The sequence below is a fragment of the Rhinoderma darwinii genome, chromosome 1 (genome assembly GCF_050947455.1).
Source record: "Rhinoderma darwinii isolate aRhiDar2 chromosome 1, aRhiDar2.hap1, whole genome shotgun sequence".
Lineage (NCBI taxonomy): Eukaryota > Metazoa > Chordata > Amphibia > Anura > Rhinodermatidae > Rhinoderma > Rhinoderma darwinii.
The window spans coordinates 65380359-65399397 of NC_134687.1; the positions used below are offsets into that span (position 1 = coordinate 65380359).

The window sequence follows — 19039 nt, forward strand, 5'->3', positions numbered from 1 at the left end:
TAGGCAACTATACAAATTGCTGAATATTTTACAGTCATATTTAGACAGAAATAGAAGATATATAAGGATATTAATAAAAAAAAAGATGCTTTATAAAGGTGAATGTCCCGAGGAAAGCAATGCTCCGTGGTATTGGTATAAAAACTATAACTGGACTCATCACATCATGATGTTCTCCAGTATAATATCTCTGTATACTTTTTATATGAAGCCATTTGAATAGTTCTGTCTAGATATAACATAATTATGCAATTAGCATGATATTTTGTCTTACACAGTTTTCTTATCTAAGAGAAGACTCCCAACCGCCCTGTCATAAGGGACCAAATTGTGATTGCAACCTTTACACCCCCATTGCTACACCACTGTGGGTACATACCCAATTTTTAGTTGATAGCGGCCTCAGTTTTCTATCTTAAGATTTTAAATTATTTTCCTGCTCTAGAAGAACTTCATAAAGGTAACGGTGTGAGCTGGGCCGGCGTCAGCACCCGACAAACCTGGGCAAGTGCTGGGGCCCACTACCCTGAGGGGGTCCTATCGGCCGCCGGGTGCGGACGTTGTCATCATGGCTCCTCCAGGAGTGGAATCGCCGGCCACAGTCTTGCCGGGATTCTGCTTCTAGACGGAGCCCTGTCTAGGAGGCGGCACAACTACTGCTGTAGCAGCCATAGCGGCTGCCACAGGGCCCACGGCATGAAGAGGCCCGTACCGCCCCTGACGTCACCACCCTCCCATGTCCAGTGGCCCTGCTATACTGGTGCTATCCTTAGAATGCAGATACTATTGAAAGCTATGGCTGAGCAGGGAGGTAACTACGCCACAGACTCCCAGGCAGAGTGATAGTAGCTAATAACGCTCTGCTGGGACTCCAGCTCTGGGGATAGTGATGTCAGGAGCAGAGCAGTGTCCCAGGCAGAGTTCTAGTAGCACTTTGCCCGGGACTTTGGCTCTGGTGTTGCCCCTGACATCACTATATATCCATATATGGAGAGTGATGTCAGGGGCTTTCCCAGAGCTGGAGTACCGCATAGGCAATGCTCTGGCTGGGGATTCCACTCCTAAAGGGAGCCCCAAAGGCGCTAACTACAGGCAGGGGGGCTGTGTGGCACTACCAGGGAGGGGGGGCTGCGTGCCACTAGCAGGTAGGGGGGCTGTGTGGCACTACCAGGGAGGGGGCTGTGTGGCACTACCATGGATGGGGGCTGTGTGGCACTACCTTGGAGGGGGGCTGCGTGGCATTACCTCGGAGGAGGGGGCTGTGTGGCACTACCTGGGAGGGAGGCTGTGTGGCACTACCTGGGAGGGAGGCTGTGTGGCACTATCTACAGAGGGCACTAAATTTATGGGGGTACAAACTGGGGGGGCCTAACTTTTCTATGGGGGCATAAACAGGGGCTAACATCTATATGGGGGCACAAAGTGATATTTTCTGCCATTTTACTGCCGCCATGAGTTCCCGCACAAAGGGGCCTACTAAGTCTGTGACGTCCAAGGGCCCACATAAACCTGGAGCTGGCCCTGGACCGTGTGAGTCATCTGGTAGTGAGCTCATATTAATGATCTCAATATCACCTTGGACTGTTTAACTACGGTGCTACCATGTATTTCCTTTGTCAGTATTTCGCTGTGTGAATTCCCATAAATTGTTAATGACGTATTCCAACTGGAAATATTGTCCATGTGTTTAATTCTCTTAAAATAAACATCATAATATTGTTTTAATGATAGATAGATAGATAGATAGATAGATAGATAGATAGATAGATAGATAGATAGATAGATAGATAGATAGATAGATAGATAGATAGATAGATAGATAGATAGATAGATAGATAGATGTACAATGGATGTTGGGTGTGAAAACACATGACATAATATAATTCTTCTTTATTGGGGAGTCTTGAGGTTGTGTACATAGAAGAAATTTGCGCCCCATAGCACAGATCAAACTGGCCCTCCCTTTACGGTGCCAGGTTTTCCCAACCAGGACAAAATGGCCTGGTCTTTGTTTCCCCCTCCACACACTTATGACACTTGGACCAATTAACCACCCCCTTGTCCTACACAGGTTTTCACCACTTAATAGCAAAGGGGATGGGACCAATCAAGTCCCTCTTTACCATAACATAACGTGTATTCATTCATGGGGGGGAGATGTATATGTTGTGTTTTTTTTGTTGTTTTGTCTGGGGACGGGATAATTTAAAAAATTTAAAAAAAGTTGCAATATAGTAAGCTAGACAAGGACGCTTCATACAAGTGTACCTGTAGTGGGATCTTTATTAGGGGGACGTATATTTAATGTTTGTTTCCTGCTGTATGTTACTGTGAGGGGGATATCCTAATGGGACTCACTAGAATTAAAATATAAAGGGGATGATGTACTATATAGAGAAAATAAAAAAAGTCTAAATAGGTGGACAATTTTTTAGGTCTGAATGGATCCTTATTATGGGGAAAGGGTGTAGTTTGATAGTTTAAAAAGTATTGGTTTGGTTCGGTGATCAGACTCCCATTCCCATATCCCCTTTATAGATTAAAAATGTATAGGAAGATTAAATCGATATATTATATGTTGTCTTGCAATGTATTATTACCGATTTGTATTCTTACTAGAAAAATTAAATTAAAGAAAACAAAAAAAGGGCCCCATAACAGCCGCATAGTCCGTTTCTACGGTACTTATGGAGTCTTCTAACAATCATAAGACACTCCATGTTTACCAGAGTTTTCCTTTAATAAGTGAAGTTTTACGGTATGAACAGTTACTGTTATTTGCATAGATTGATTTCAATTTTGACGTCATTTTTCGTATACAGTATTATAGCATTTTCTCCTTGGTAATGATCACTGTGAAGTGAATGCAGCGATTCAGCCTGTTAATCTCCCTGAAATGTTCCATGCTTATTTAAATATTTACCACCTAGCCTCCATTTTTTTTCATGCATGACAGAGGATAACTTCAATCCACATCTATTTCAAATATTCAATCTGATGTCTCAAAGCGAATAAAATATTTATGACTGCAAAATTTGCATGTCTCCCTCATACAAAAATAATGAATTGGTGGCTGAACTTAAATATTCACACTCACGAGGGCATAATGTTTATTTCATGTCCTATCCCTTTCCTGGATATATACAGACAACTTTGACTATATGAATGAAAGACTTGTATCAGGAGAAAATAAAAGATAGAAGTACTGACTCGAGACACATTCAGAGAAAAGCCTTATCTGGAGTCAGTACAAGTAAATATTTGATGCACCTTGTTTATACACGAGAGATATAGAGCATCCCTGAAGGGTCCCTGTCAAATCTCATCTGTCTAAATAAGTGTGAAATTAAAGCAATGTCTTATTTCATTTCACAGTCTTAACAAGACTATACAATAGCACAAGTATATCTTTTTGATGCACCTTGATGCGGCCGAACGTGCATGTATACTTAATGGGGAGAAGGAAATAAGCCAATGCCTGACACCTCTGGTGGCGGCTTATCTCCCGTGAGAACAAATTACCAGGCTTGATGGGGCACCCCATACACGTTATGTTTGGCCGGTTTTGCCAAAATTGTCGCGTTTGGCCAATCTTCCTCTAATATGTTTGGGCACCTAAATATAGCCAGTGTTATCAAACTTGACCCTGTCATTCCTAAACTATATATTTCAGGACCATGTCCATCTATATCACGGCCCACAATATTCGAGGACAAACAGAGCTTACAGGGTGAATAATGATGTTCAAAGAAAGTGGAAAACCCATGCCCTTTAATAAAATACCACAGATATGTAGGGTGAAATGGTGGCCCAAGGGACTACTGCTTAGTTGGTTTAAAGTAACACTGGAATCAACCAAGTTTGGAAGTAGGTAGGTAATAAAAGGCCACGTAGTTAACAAAACACTAAACTGAGGGTTTCTAAAGAAGGAAACTAAACTCATTGGCTCCAAGTATGGACTTTAATGCCCTCCATCATCTGGGATGAATTATTAATTACCAGGAATAAAGACAAAATCACTTGGCTAATGGGTACAGCACACGACACTGCTGTGTTACCAGGGACTTCACGTAACCAGGTATGGAAGGGGTGGCTTCAACACTGACAAAAGCCTGGTGAGGATTGAGTGTGTTACCAGGTACTGCATAGTGTACCACAAGCCTGGAGTGGACCCTAAACTAATGGGTCACTAGAGGTTAGAAATGGTCAAGATATCATTGGGCTACAGTAAGATGGACATATTATGGGGAATTCGATTTCGGCATATATGGACACTCAATATAGAATTGTGATAGTAACATTGATTTTCATTGTTTGTTTTTCTCTTATGTGATTATAATATATGAAACTTGGCATACAGTGACCCTTTTTCCCTGTTGGGCCAACATGCTGAATGCTGAAGATTCAAGAAAGATAATAAAATTATAGATTGATTTCTATGAGCAAAAACACTAAATTTACTTATCAAAAGTAATTAAAAGGGAAAAGCCCAAGAAGTATATGGTACTGCCAATAATACATTCGAAAGCTACCATGGATGTTTTACATTAAATTGACATGTTTATTTACTATGCGAAATGTCAAAGCTGGTGAAGATGATATAATTGATCATATAAATCCCAAGATATCATATGCCATCTTTCAATCACACATACTGAATATATAATATTGCTCAGATACAACCCTGGTGGGTTTGCTTGAGGATTCTTGTAAGTAACAGGTTTTAAAATAAAGATGTTTCCAAAAACATATCTAGGCTGGGATCACTATAAAGAAAATAACATAATTCCCTTGGGTCCATATTATGAAAAAAATATTATTTTAAGTGGTAAAACCTTCTCAAAAAAAGATCTATTGTAATACAGAATAAAGTCAAATAGACACTCATCTCTACATCCGGGTCAACATTCACCTATAGAGATGTTGAAGTATAATACATGTGAAATGTTTTGAGTTTTACCTCATTTTCTGGAGTAGGTGTTGACGTCACAGAGCTAAGAGATCCCTTTCGTGATCCGGGGAGATCTGTTGGTGCACACACAGGGCGCTCCCACTGGGTTGCTCCAGTTGGAATGTGCCAGTAGTAGATTCCTGCAATGTCATTAATTTTCTTCCAACCTGGTGGTAAATCCGGATCTGTTTGAATTGAATGGTCGCTCCATATATCCGCTGTAAAATGTGAAAATATGATAAAAATTAGAAGAGCCGATTCTGTTCTCAAATTAATCTAGGAATTCATATGGCAATTTCTAATCAAATAAAATGGGCCATTGATTATGTCCCCAATGCAATCATGAAAGAGAAGATATACAAATTTAATAGAATACTTTTTCTTCTTAGAAGTATAAAGGACACCACAGTTTGGAATATCAATTTGCTGTTGAGACAATTTTTCATTTTTTTCCCCTTATTGTTTGCATCTACGTGTACCCCAAAACAAATTGATTCATAACACTTATCTACAAAATAGCAGAATAGGTATACTTGACATATTAATATGGATATAGACAAACATTGGGCAAATGTCTAGAGATGTCTCCAATCATAGCTCTTTTAAGAAGATATATAAAATAGAGAACTGTACAGAGACTACGATTTAGAAACAAATAATATTTCTTCAAACCATGAACGAATATTTCCCAACCGCTCAGTAATATGTGTTTTGTGATGATGAAGTTGTATGGACATTAGCATACTTGTATACCTAATTTTGTAGGCACCTTAGCAAAACCCAAATAACACCTGGCCAATAAATGTATCTGAAAAGGTAAATAGAAAATAGCACTGATAGAGGTCGATATTGGCTACCCGTTATATAAAGATATACAATATGGAACATTCTGTAGAATTAACGTATAGATTTAATATATTAGAATACCAAAGTATACAAAATAGACAAAAGCTAAAACTGAGAAGGATAGAGACATAAAAAGGAAATCTGGAAAATTAAGGCTACAGGGGGAAGGTTTGTATAAAAAATAAGACCACTGGGGAAAGGTGGAGAGCCCTTCTGTAACGAAGGGGGGAAAGGAGGAAGCACCGCTTTGACCAATTGGATAAAGGGGGGGTGACTAATATGGGAATTTGGAGAGCCCTGCTGTGACTATTTAGAAAAGGGGGCCCTGCTGTGAGTACCGGATAAAGGGGGGTCTTCTGTAACTAGAGGGGAAATGGAGGGACCTGCTGTGGCTACTTGAGGAAACGGAGAGGAGGCATTATTGTAACTACTAAGGTAGAGGGTACTGCTGTGACTACTGTGGGAAGGGAGGGCACTATTGTGGCTACTGGGATAAAGGGGACGGAGTCCCTGCCGTAACTACTGGTACACAAATTATTATTTTTAGAATAAGGGGCATGGCCTAACGCGCTTCTGACATGTAAATCGAGTACTGATCATGAACATAAGTGTTACTATCTAAAGATGATCACCATTCTCTTTCCCAAGTTAATATGTTGGTAACAGATCCCAGTGACCAAAACATAGAAGGCTGAAAACATTATTGACTATTGAATATCTTTATATAGGAGTAGACAATTTCATTCTAAGTATAGTGCAGTCCGTTTTGATATTTTGATAAAGAAGCGGGTGATGATTGGTTCTAATTGATGACTACAATTACGATCCTAGACAGAACAGACATTTAATGTAAACAGCATAATATTGTCCACTGCAATATCAGAGCTTTCCCCTTGAGCTGTCATCCTGCAGAGCTAGATATGATGTATGTCAGCAATGTAATGCATTCAGCCCTGCGCCCAACACGGTTCACACTCGCAGCCTGACAATATAATAAGCACATGCTGCAATTAAACAAGATTCTAGATTCTACAATAAGGCCTGAAGATTTAATCACTGTTTTCGTCTTCATCTATTCATTCCCTTTCCCTGCAGAAAATAGAGTAGGATTAAAAACTAAAACACAGCCATTGTAATCTAAATTATCACCTAATCTGGGCTCCAGAGGAAGAGACATCCAGACATGTTCAAAATGATGAACACTGGCAATAAGAAAATGGAACAACCTTGCCTTTCAGGACTGATGAAAGATACATTAGAAAATTCACAGTCAGTCCAGTATCTACTTATTAAATTCCAAATCAGCATATTTTCTAATGAATGTCTTTTCAACATCCAAAGACTTTACTTGCGGTACTTTGAAGTCTTCTGTTCTGTGCTGAGAAGGAGATCAACTGAATTTAGGAAGAATGGGGGAAAGAAATTACTAGCTGAAATATTTTACCATCCTGTGAAGCAGTGGTCTAGAGCCACGCAAAAAGTCATGGGGACACTACAGTGGTAGTACCAGTGGCATACACAGACGTACACTACATTATTCAGTTTACGCCAGTTTTTGGCAGAAATTGTGTTTTTTTTTTGTTTTTTTTTAAAGAGGACCAGTCACCTCTCCTTCCTTGTCTATTTTAGTAAATAATTGTATTCCACATAAAATAAAAATTCTGGAACATATTTTCTTACAACTCTGTGTTGTACCGTTCCTCTGTTATTCCTGTTGTAAATTTATGATTAATTTGACAACTGGGTGTTACCGCTCTCCTTGTCAAAGGGGCGTGTCCCTGCGCAGTCTCACTCTATTAGCACTGATTGGACATTATCAGTCTGTGTAGGGACACACCCCCAACTGGTAACACCCAGTTGTCAATTTATTCATACATTTCTAGTGGGAATAACAAAGGAATGGCACAGCGTTGAGTTCTAAGAAAAGATGCCCAAGAATTTTTATTTTGTGGGGAATACAATTATTTACTAAAGTAGACATCTCAGTAGACAGATCCTCTTTAAAGCGGCTCTGTCACCACATTATAAGTGCCCTCCTACATAATGGGATCGGCGCTGTAATGTAGGTAACAACAGTGGTTTTTATTTAGAAAAACGATCAATTTTCAACAAGTTATGAGCAATTTTAGCTTTATGCTAATGACTTTCTTAATGCCCAACTGGGCGTGTTTTTACTTTTGAACAAGTGGGCGTTGTAAAGAGAAGTATATGACGCTGATCAATCAGTGACCAATCAGCGTCATACACTTCCCTCCATTCATGTACTGAGCACAGCGTGTGCTGTCGCTTACTCACACATTAACGTTACTGAAGTGTCTTGAGCGTAAATAGACATCACCTCCAGCCAGGACGCAAAGTCTATTAAACACTCCCGACGCTTCCGTAATGTTAATGTGTGTCACTTACTCGAGATCACGCTTACTGTCATTGATGTCAATGGAAAACTTAAAGTAAGCGTATTTGACGCATTTTTCGGCACTTAAAACGCGTTGAATACACGTTGTGTGAACAAGGCCTTAGACAGCGTAAACTTGTTCAGGCAGTCAGAAGATGCGCCAAATTTTTTACAGTGGTGCACGATTTAGGATCAATTCGGTGCATCTTGCTAGACCTGCTGGACACTTGTCTCTTCTCTATACTACCTCTTGGTTGGCCAAGTTTATGCCAGTTTTTTGTGCCAATTTTGACGCAATTTTGCTGCACATCGGCTCATTTTAAGATACGCCCCTTCCCAGTAAGCCACGACCCCATTTCTGGACACTTTTGAAAAGTGTCTAGTGAGGCTCAAATATCCGTTCTCTGGCAAATCAATAATAAATTTGTGTAAATTGATTTGTGGCAAAAAAAAAAAAAGCGCTACTTAGGCCAGAATTCTGGCACAACAAAAATAGTAAATCAGCCTCATTGTGTAGTAAATAAAGACCTAACAAGTAGTGATAATACAGCATAGCAGTTACATTGAATCAAACGCTATTAACGCTAAACAGTACAGCCAGGTCATTTCATCACTTTCCTCTTTGGTAAAGAGCGTGCAGTAGAGTACTCAAGGTATCAGTTGTCTGTCAGAGCTGTCTGAGAGTAGTCCCAGGAACATTGCTATTTATAGGCTGGAATTACTGCTCTATCATTTAGATAACAGGATCACCCTGTATAGCATCTTAAATGGTGTTCAATAGTCTACATTATCTACTACGGGGGCACTAATAATCCCCTGTCAATCAAAGACACGTACGTGGCCTGTCAGATCCTGGTTATGTTTATCTGCTGACTGATGAGTAAATGATGGTGGACTGACAGCTTTCATACCTCCATACATATTTGATGCTATATCTTTAAAGATTAGCCCTTAAAAGATTCATGTGGGATCATGTGGTTTTGATGTTTGCTTCGAGCAATGCCAATTTCTCATGTACACCAATAATCATCCATAAAGCTATTTTTACATCTTCACCGAATGGTTGGAGAACAATTCACACCATCCATAAAACCAAAAGAACTGTCAATTTGTATTACAGGGATGTATACAGAAATCATAGGGCCTCATGGCAAAACTCAGAATAGACCCAAACCCCAATATAAAAGGAGGTTGAAGCACCATTTTTTTTTTTTTTTTGCAGAGATCCAAAATCAATTGCTTTCCTTAATACTGTGATAGTGTTAAATGGCAAAATGTGGGCTGACTGCATCAACCACTAGGTAGAGATCACTGCATTTGGATTTATACAGCTCCCACTGAACTCATTCTTAGGCGTCATTTACATCTGAGTTCGGTGTTTCCGTTGCTCTGCTCTATCATAGGTGCAGAACAACGAAAATATCGAAAGGGTCAGATACGTTGCATGACTGACACCAATGATGCCCCTTGTAACCAATTGAATTCAATTGGTTACATCGGGTTTGCACTAATGGAGCCTCCAACTCAGATATGAAGGAAGCCTTAGTGTATAAATCTCTATGCAGTATACTCTAGTGGAGGCTTCTGCAGAACGGGAGATGTATCATTAAGGGAATCAGCTCAGTGCCAGCTCCTAACCCTCTCACCACGAGACCCATAGTAGAGGCATGGTCTGCCCTATCGTAGATATGTCACTGTTGGATTTTGTTGATCAAATTTGGTGACAAATATGTTTTACAACTCTACTTCTAAACATCTTCCACTAAGGGAAAGTACTAGATTGGATTACCCACAACGGTACAAATAATGGTGAGATATTTTATATTTTTGCCACTCAGTTGACCCAATGAAGCCATTTAGATGGAACCATCGTCCTAAATGAGTCCAGATGATTTACATATACCATTACTAGATGTTGAGCCACATCCATATCGGTGTAGTCATGCAGAACACATTACTAGTATAACATATGCACATGCTTTTCATTTGATTTTACTGCAGCAAGTAAGTAATACATGGATGTTTATGTCAAATGTTGCATGTGCAGGGCTCTTGATTGCATATAGGAGTATCAGTGTAAGGCACTCTGTATATTGCACTATATTTAGGATCACCCTATAACTTTGCATAGTTGTAAATTGTATAGTTGTATATAGCATAAACTGACATGTAAACTATCACAGTATTATATATTATATATTACACATTAGCATTGATGTCATTCACATGAATTCATCTGAACATTATTAGTTTGTACATATACAGCCAAATGTAAACCTTACACCCATAGCATGTCAGTAAATATAATAAGAAAGTATGGTATGGGGGTTTGGTATGGGGGTTTGGTGTGTGACCATTACAGGAGGGGCAGGGAATTAACCTGAGTACAGAGCCATTATTTGTGCTCTCTAGAAATCCAGTCACCGATTCATGGATGATTCGGGATCGCTCCAGGGATCTCTGGCGAGGATACAGCTGCAGATGCTTTCTAATTAAAATCCCAATTTCTTTGAAATCAGTCTAGCTGTGCTGAAGGTATAGCAGTAAGCGATATTATTGTGGGCATTCAGCTGAGAATAATCTAATATAAATAAATGGAACCGGGAAGGAAAATGAAAAACTTCCCACACCTTGAATCGTGGTAAATCCGTCTAATAGACAGTGAGTAATAGTTGTTTTTTAATATATATAATGGTTTAGTAACCCACCGTGAATATACCAGGAGGAAAACGATTTTCTTTTGCTTTTACTAGATTCTCTGTAGAGTGCGGCGGGGTTCACACCAGCGTTCGGGGTTTCCGTTGTTCTGCTCCGTTATAGGAGCAGAACAATGAGAAAACCGGAAGCGCCAGATCCATCGCATGATAGACAGCATCGGTGCCTGATGGAACCCATTGACTTTAATGGGTTCAGTCAGGTTTCTGTAGTTTTAGCAAAAAAATGTGCACATCAGACTGCACTTTAATCTGGCATTTTGGATCAGATCTGCGTCGGAGGCTCTATTATGTGAAGTAGGGAAGAACTAGATCATTAGTTTTCACTGCCACGATATATACTTCCAAATCTATGAATGACATTTCATTGCCTAAACTCGAAATAGGAGTCAACAACGTGACTTTAAAGATAAAATATTTTTGGGAATTCAAGCAATCTGCGGTTTTCCTTTGATTAGATAACTCAATATGGACGCTCAAGCTTCATTACCATTCTCCTTCATTATAAGGGTTTTCCCACAATTAACATTTATCACCTATCCACAGGATAGGTGATAAATGTATAATCACTGGGGGCCCCACCACTGGGACCTTCACTGATGTCTAGAACAGGGGTCCCAACCCCCATTTCTCCTCACTGCTCGATGACATTGAGTAGAATATTTAATGGAGTCCTCGGCTGTTTCCGTCAGACCCACATTGAATGGAGCGGCAGCACACATGCGCAACCCCCACTACATTCCAAATCCTCTACACTGTGATCGTGCAGTAAGGAGGACCGGGGTCGGGACCCCCGTTCTAGAGATCAGAGGGGGTCCCTGTGCTTGGGCCCACAGCAATCATACATTAGTCACCTATCCTGTTTAGGTGATAAATATTAATTGTGGGAAAACCCCTTTAAAGAGTATCTTTAAGGCCTTGTTCACATAGTGCAGATCTAAAGCAGATTTTGCATGCATTTGTTAAGCCTAAACCAGAATTGGATGCAGGAGAGGAAACACTTTAAGGCGTTGTTCACGCATATTTTTTTAAAGCCAAAACCAGGAACGGAATCTAAACAGAAGAAATATATAAAGAAACATGTCTCCTCTGAATGATCCAATCCTGGTTTTGGCTTAAAAAAATTCTGATTCAAATCTGCACTGTGTGAACAAGGCCTACGGCCCTTATTTATGTATTCCTTCTGTTTAGGTTTAGTTCCTGGTTTTGGCTTAAAAAATACATGCAAAATCTGAAATTTGGCAGATTTTGTTGTAGAAATGTCTAAATTTCTGCAACTAAACCGAATTCAGATGAACGAAGAGTACGTCCGTGTGATGGCCGTTAAAACAACTGCTGTCACACGGACGCATGTTTTTCAATGGGACCATTCACACGGCCGTTGTTTCAATGGACCGTGTAAAGGGTCTGTTGAAAAATAGAACATGTCCTATTTTGTTCCGTTTTCACAGATCTATGGGGATCCATGAAAACAGAACTCGCACGAGGGCACCTCGGACGTGAAAAACGTTCGTGTGAATCTGGCCTTAGAATCAGTTCCATTCATCTTAATGGAACTTGCAGAAATCCATATGCTTGGTGCAGAAATAACCTCAGATGAGGTTTTTTTTTTGTTTGCCTTTCATTATATCTCTTACTACAAATAGGATTTTAACCCCTAAAAATGCTATTTATGACTCATGGTCTTATAACACTACTGTTCTTATAGGTCTCCAGGATAGGATGAAGGGCTTACAGAAATAACGGCTTCATTCTAGCTCTACTGAAGACTGGCACTATGACATTTGAATATAGGTATGTACTGTATATCTCCTTCACCAAATGTTTTTGTCAGTATCACAAGTGCCAATATGTAGCAGTGAATCTGTGGCGTGCACTGGCATGCCGACATGGAGCAGATCACTTGAAACAAGGGCATATCACTTTTTTGCAACATTTCTCAAATAGTTCTCACTGATATCACGTGTGTGCAGAGAAAATCGCCTACGCAACGTAAAGTGGTTGTGACCATGTTCTGTATAGATGTAGGGTAGGTCCTAAGAGTAGTTTCCTCCAGTGACTCAAAATAACCTAGTCCAACGTTGTGCTTGCAATATTATGTATATGATGTGAGGCCGATATTGTGAGACCCCTCTTTCTATCTCATTTCCTCTTCACATCCCATCTGTTAAAGACTGCAAACCATCCCAGAATGCAAACACAGCTCTTTACTAGCACTCAATACAGTATATGAAAATAAATATACGACCTGAAAATTCCGTATGACATCACTTAAACTGGTTTGAGGCTTTTGGACTTCAAAACGCAAACATTCTTTTTTCTAGACTCATTGCCTGGGTCTTAACATTATTTATTTATTATATATTTATTACATTATTTATTCTAGTCTATGTAATTGTTTTAGATCTAGTTATTATTTTAGCTGGATACCTTTTTTAGGAAAAGTTTTGAGATGCATTATTGCATAGCATTTGCATTTTATGGATATCACAGGAAAAAATGAAAATTTAAACCAAAATTAAAATCCATGTGCAGTTGCAGAAAACATCAAATTGTCACGTCAAGCACGAACACATATCTGTATGATCTACATTTACTGTGAAAAATTAAAGAAACCTACCACAATAGGTCACTTGTGTTTTGCAGAGCTAAAAATATAATATGTTTTTACCACTAGGTGGTGCTATTGAATGTTGTTCAACATGTACATATTTACCTCATAATAGCGCACCCTTGTAGTAAGTCAGGGTACTGCAAGTCAAACTTATCAATGGTTGCATCCAACTAAAAGAATCCCAAAGCATTAAATGCCAATTTACCAGCATCCTACACTACATTAATGCAGATCTGGGGTAAAAACAGAATTTTTAAACCGGTATTATAACTTTTGTTGTCGCCTTTAAATTTATAATAAAATGGTAGTAATATAAAAAAAAAAAAAAACAAGCATGCACTACTTATACAGAATTTAAGGCATAAATAATATATAAAGTTCCTCATGTAAAGTGTATAAATCGCACGGCCCCTCAGAAACAAATGCTCTCCGGTATATAAAGAGATCCAGGCTACAGATATATTCAGATTGTAATTGTTGGTAGAAGTCACTACGTGCTGTTTACCTGCATTGTTTTGATAGAGCTCCCGAAGCTTATCAGTTATAATTGCACATAATCCTTCCTAACAATACAAGCCGTATCATCAAAGCAGATCGTATTTATCACGTGCGCTCTGTTTTTCAAGGTTTTACAATAAGACGTTTTTATGAGGATTCATCTTCAGGCCGGATTCTTGCAGAGTCTTACATTTTTGAATGACAGAAGGAAAAAAAAAACCAATACTACCACGACCACTTCACATAACAAGTGTATAAAAAGAGTGTCACCTACCCTCATAATTAACAATGACGATGGTCAGCATACATTCTCTCCCCAACATCCTGGCACAGTGGAGACATGCACAAACACAGAGAAAACACTCTACTCATGTCTATTTTTGGTAACACTGCTCATCACAGAGAGAGAAATAAACAGCAGGAGAGCTGGAAATTTGGAATGCTCCGTCTTCTCGGCATGAGAGGTTGTCATAGCAACAAAAAAGCGCATCCCGCATGCAGTAACTGAGACCGTGTCACGTGCGGAGCCGGAAAATACACAGTCACACTAGACACATATATATGTGCAGAAAACCCAGAATGGTCACCTTTCTAAAGACATAAATACATGGTGCAGCATATGCCATTGCTGCGGGTAGTATATTTTACTAGAGGAAGTGTGGGTATTTATGTACTGCCCTCTCTGCAGTGCTTGCATGAAGCAGACCATCCAATTTGGCAGTATAGTTCTACATTTCTTCGGCCCATACAGCCAAAATTGCATATCATTTTGAGGGCATTGTATGGGTTTCAGAAAAAGTGGATCACTCCTTCTCGTGGCGAACCTGTGATGCTTGTAAATAGCTTTAGTGTTTCTTTGTTGGAGAGTAACTCCCCAATCCTCACAGTTTTGATGATAAAAAATAATTTATTTCTTGGAGATAAAAAAATATTTTTTATCATTAAAATAGTAAGGATTGTGGAGCTACTCTCCAAAAACGAAACACTAAATCTATTTACAGGCATCACAGGAGCGCCACGAGAAGGAGTGATCCTTTTTTACGAAACCCATTGGATATGGTCTTCCACCGGATGACCTGGTGTTTACCAGTCCACTCCAGAGGCCTACATACGGTTACTAGACGAAGCATTAAAATTGAGTTGTCCCGACCATCTTGCACAACCTCAGAGGGTGAGTTACCACCACTACCCTTTGCCTTACCAATATCTCATGCACTTCCACCACTATCTTCTTCCTTTTAAAAAGAACCAAATGTTATCACCTTAGAGGAGGGCCTGTGTCTTTTTGTCTTCCCTTTTCCACATCCCCCTTCCCTCTCCCGTTTTTTCAAGGAACCATGGGGCATATTGGGCACTGTTTGAGGGCTTCTCTCTTGCAGCTAGTCTGGCGGGGATCTGTGGCAGTCACTCTAGGGGGCACCTGAAACAGGCACCCTGAGGGGCATCTAAAGCTTAGTAGGCCCTTATGGGGGCATCTAAGGTAGGCATAAATTTTAATGGAACATCAGTGGCTTGCTCTCAGGAACTTTAGGGTTAAAAAGCAAAAAGGCAAAGAGAAAAATGAATGCAGCATGCATAAACTTGCCACATTATGTTCGCTCCTGTATGTCAAGGAAGGGGTTGTAAAATGATAAAATGAAGTGTAACAGAGTGGATTAGCAGTATTAGATGAAGGTTGATTTGTCCAATTGTATTTTATTTTGTGTCTACTTATAGTGAATGGCTAGCATCTTAGCATCTTTGGGTATCCTGGACATCTTGCCAGTTGCCAGACACGTCCTAGATATCTTTCTGAAACCAGATCTGTACATATAACAAGACACATTACTGTGCAGGTTTTCAGTGCTATTCTCACCAGACCCTGTTTATATTATTGGGTATAGTAAGGTATTATTGAATACTGATATAACACACAGAATATCATGTACATGTTGTTAGATTTGTTACTTGCTCCATTAATATGGTCTCCATTATACATATTATATAATATATCCTTCTCTTAGGGAGATCTGGTCTATACATATTTCATTCTGCAGGGTTTATTACTGATGACCTTCTGCCATGCATTCATATATGTAGATCCTGTTCTGCAATATATAAGTATATGAATTTTAGCACTACAGTACATGTCAATTGCTCTACCTTCTCTAGTTGAGGATTACCCAGTGCGCCACCTTATAACAGTGATTTATGGTCTTTACGACGAGTACCACTTTACCCATAAACACTGGAATCATGGACAGATGGTGCCGGCTGAAGAGACACTCATAAGATCAATTGTGATGTTACTTTACATAGCAAATTGCCGTATTTGATACACAAACAATAGACAATTTATATGGAAAGCAGGACTGTATGTATACAAAAAAGGAAACACCTCAAAAGAAGATATTTGCATAAACTAACAGAGATCCCTACACTATGCCAACATGTCCAATGCCACAAGATTTGCTTAGCATAAAATGACAGCAAACTGTCGATACAATGCGCTGCCAGAGATATAAATGGAGAGGAAATTACCAACAAATCTTCACATAATATAATCAAACGCTGAAAATGTGATGTAAGAAAGGCAATAATAACCAATAAGACATTCATATTCTTTGCAGTCTTATGATATTATTATTTTAGCAATCAGGTCATGCATTAAAGCAGACTTTTTCTTTTAGAGTAGCACTTGAAACAGTTTCTCAGTTCATCCCTTGCTGTGTGGTTAATTTGTCATCATTGGCAAAAACAATTACACTGAGAAATATAAAGTACGGAAACTGTACGCGGCGGCACATGGAAGTCCCTACGGTTTATATTCCTGAGCCATGTTTCAAAATTAGTAAGGCCTCATTCACACAACAGGGTCCGAGTGTCGGCCGGGAAAATCGTCCGTTTTTGGCCGATTTTCCCGGCCGGTTTGCATTCGTTCCTATTCCGTTCCGGGCCGTGTTGCCGTTGTTACCGGCCGATTTGGACCCGATTTGCATCCGTTTTTTCCCTGTCCGTTTTAAAATCGGATGAATTTCATTTCAATTTGTTGCCACACACAGCCCTTTGTAGATAATGCCACAGCCCCCCTGGTAGGTAATGCCACCCAGGCCCCCTGTAGGCGATGCCACCCAGCCCCCTGTTGGTGATGCCAGACAGCCCCCTGTAGGTGACGCCACACAGCCCCCTGGCAGGTAATGCCACCCAGCCCCCTGCAGGTAATGCCACCCAGCCCCCGGGAGGTAATGCCACCCAGCCACCGGCAGGTAATGCCACCCAGCCCCCGGAAGGTAATGCCACCCTGCCCCCTGCAGGTAATGCCACCCAGCCCCCTGTAGGTAATGCCACCAAGTCCCCTGTAGGTAATGCCACACAGCCCCCTGTAGGTTGCACCCATCCCCCCCCCTTCCAGGAGAAGTCACTGACTTCAATGTGCATATATGGACAGTGCAGTCACTGATTTCTCCTGGAGAGGATTCCCCGACCCGGGGATTACGCTTCAGAAGTGAGTGACGTCACTGTGTCCATATATGGACAGTGTGGTCACTCACTTCTCCTGTAGCGGAATTCCCTGCCACAGGGTCGGGGATTCCGCTTCAGAAGTGAGTGACGTCACTGTGTCCATATATGGACAGTGTAGTCACTCACTTCTCCTGTAGCGGAATTCCCTGCCACAGGGTCGGGGATTCCGCTTCAGAAGTGAGAGATGTCGCTGTGTCCATATATGGACAGTGTAGTCACTCACTTCTCCTGTATCGGAATCCCCGGCCATAGGGTCGGGGATTCCGCTTCAGAAGTGAGTGACGTCGCTGTGTCCATATATGGACAGTGTAGTCACTCACTTCTCCTGTAGCGGAATCCCCGGCCACGGGGTCGGGGATTCCGCTTCAGAAGTGAGTGACGTCGCTGTGTCCATATATGGACAGTGCAGTCACTCACTTCTCCTGTAGCGGAATCCCCGGCCACGGGGTCGGGGATTCCGCTACAGTAGACGTGAGTGACGTCGCTGTGTCCATATATGGACAGTGTAGTCACTCACTTCTCCTGTAGCGGAATCCCCAATCCCCGGCTGGGGATTGGGGATGCCGACTCCTACAGGGAGCAAAAAAAGAACCTCCTCCTCCTTACATGCACTCTGCACTGTGAGGAGGAGGAGGAGAGACAGCGCGAGCGACGGAATACATGGCCATCACTCGGGACACATTCTAGTGATGGCCGTGTATTACCCGGCCCCATAGACTTCTATGGGAGCCGGGCGGCCGGGTAAACGGCCAAAAATAGGGCATGTCCCATTTTTTGACGGCCAGGTTTCCCGGGCCGTCAAAAAATCGGTTGTGTGAATAGCCCCATTAGGGGTCTATTGTTCCTAATGCAGCCGGGTGACGGACGATTTATGAACGGCCGTCACCCGGCCGGGAAACCCTGTCGTGTGAATAAGGGCTAAGACTTCGGCTTGGAACACGTAAGCAAAAGATGATAGATTTCAAGAAATTCATAGATTTTTATTTAATTATTCAGACCCAAGTGCTGGAACTTTTTTAGGAGAGGTACAGTATGGGTGCATAGATTTCTATGGTTACTGTATTATGGATCCATACAACACATCAGAAATACCATGTAAATGAGGCCCTGGCCCCCCAAGGTATAGAATTATAGATGAAAGGGTTGTCCACTTTTGGAAATCGAAGGGCATCATGACAATAAGCTGATAAAAGGGTGTCCCATTACTAAATGGCCGTAATCTGCAGGGAAGCTTGGCAGCAGAATTTCAGTACCTACATACACATACACACACACACACACACACACACACACACACACCAGTTTGATTACACAACCTGAGAGACAGGTGTTCTCACTTTTTGATAGTTTTGGGTAACATACTCAGCACATGTGTTAACTTGCACATACAAAGCTGTGACAAACTAAGAAAGCAACAGGAACATGTTTAGGTATCCTTTTAGCTACAGCTTTACACTGCCTTGCGAAAGAATTCACGCCCTTTAGTTTTTACTGTTTTGCTGCATTACAACCTTGAATTA

At 40.8% G+C, this 19039-nt stretch overlaps 1 protein-coding gene across 5 annotated transcripts in view; it reads right to left on the reverse strand.

Annotated features, from left to right (window-relative positions):
* The window catches only part of APBB2 (amyloid beta precursor protein binding family B member 2), a 304103-nt gene that overhangs the window by 129590 nt on the left and 155474 nt on the right, over positions 1–19039 (reverse strand). For 4 of the 5 annotated variants that reach the window (XM_075859373.1, XM_075859379.1, XM_075859381.1 and 1 more), the window contains one exon: positions 4961–5169. In XM_075859373.1, coding sequence (XP_075715488.1) covers positions 4961–5169 — 209 coding nt within the window. Of the gene's footprint in view, positions 1–4960; positions 5170–14292; positions 14464–19039 lie in introns of those variants that run through there. The other variant, XM_075859386.1, reaches the window with a different exon arrangement.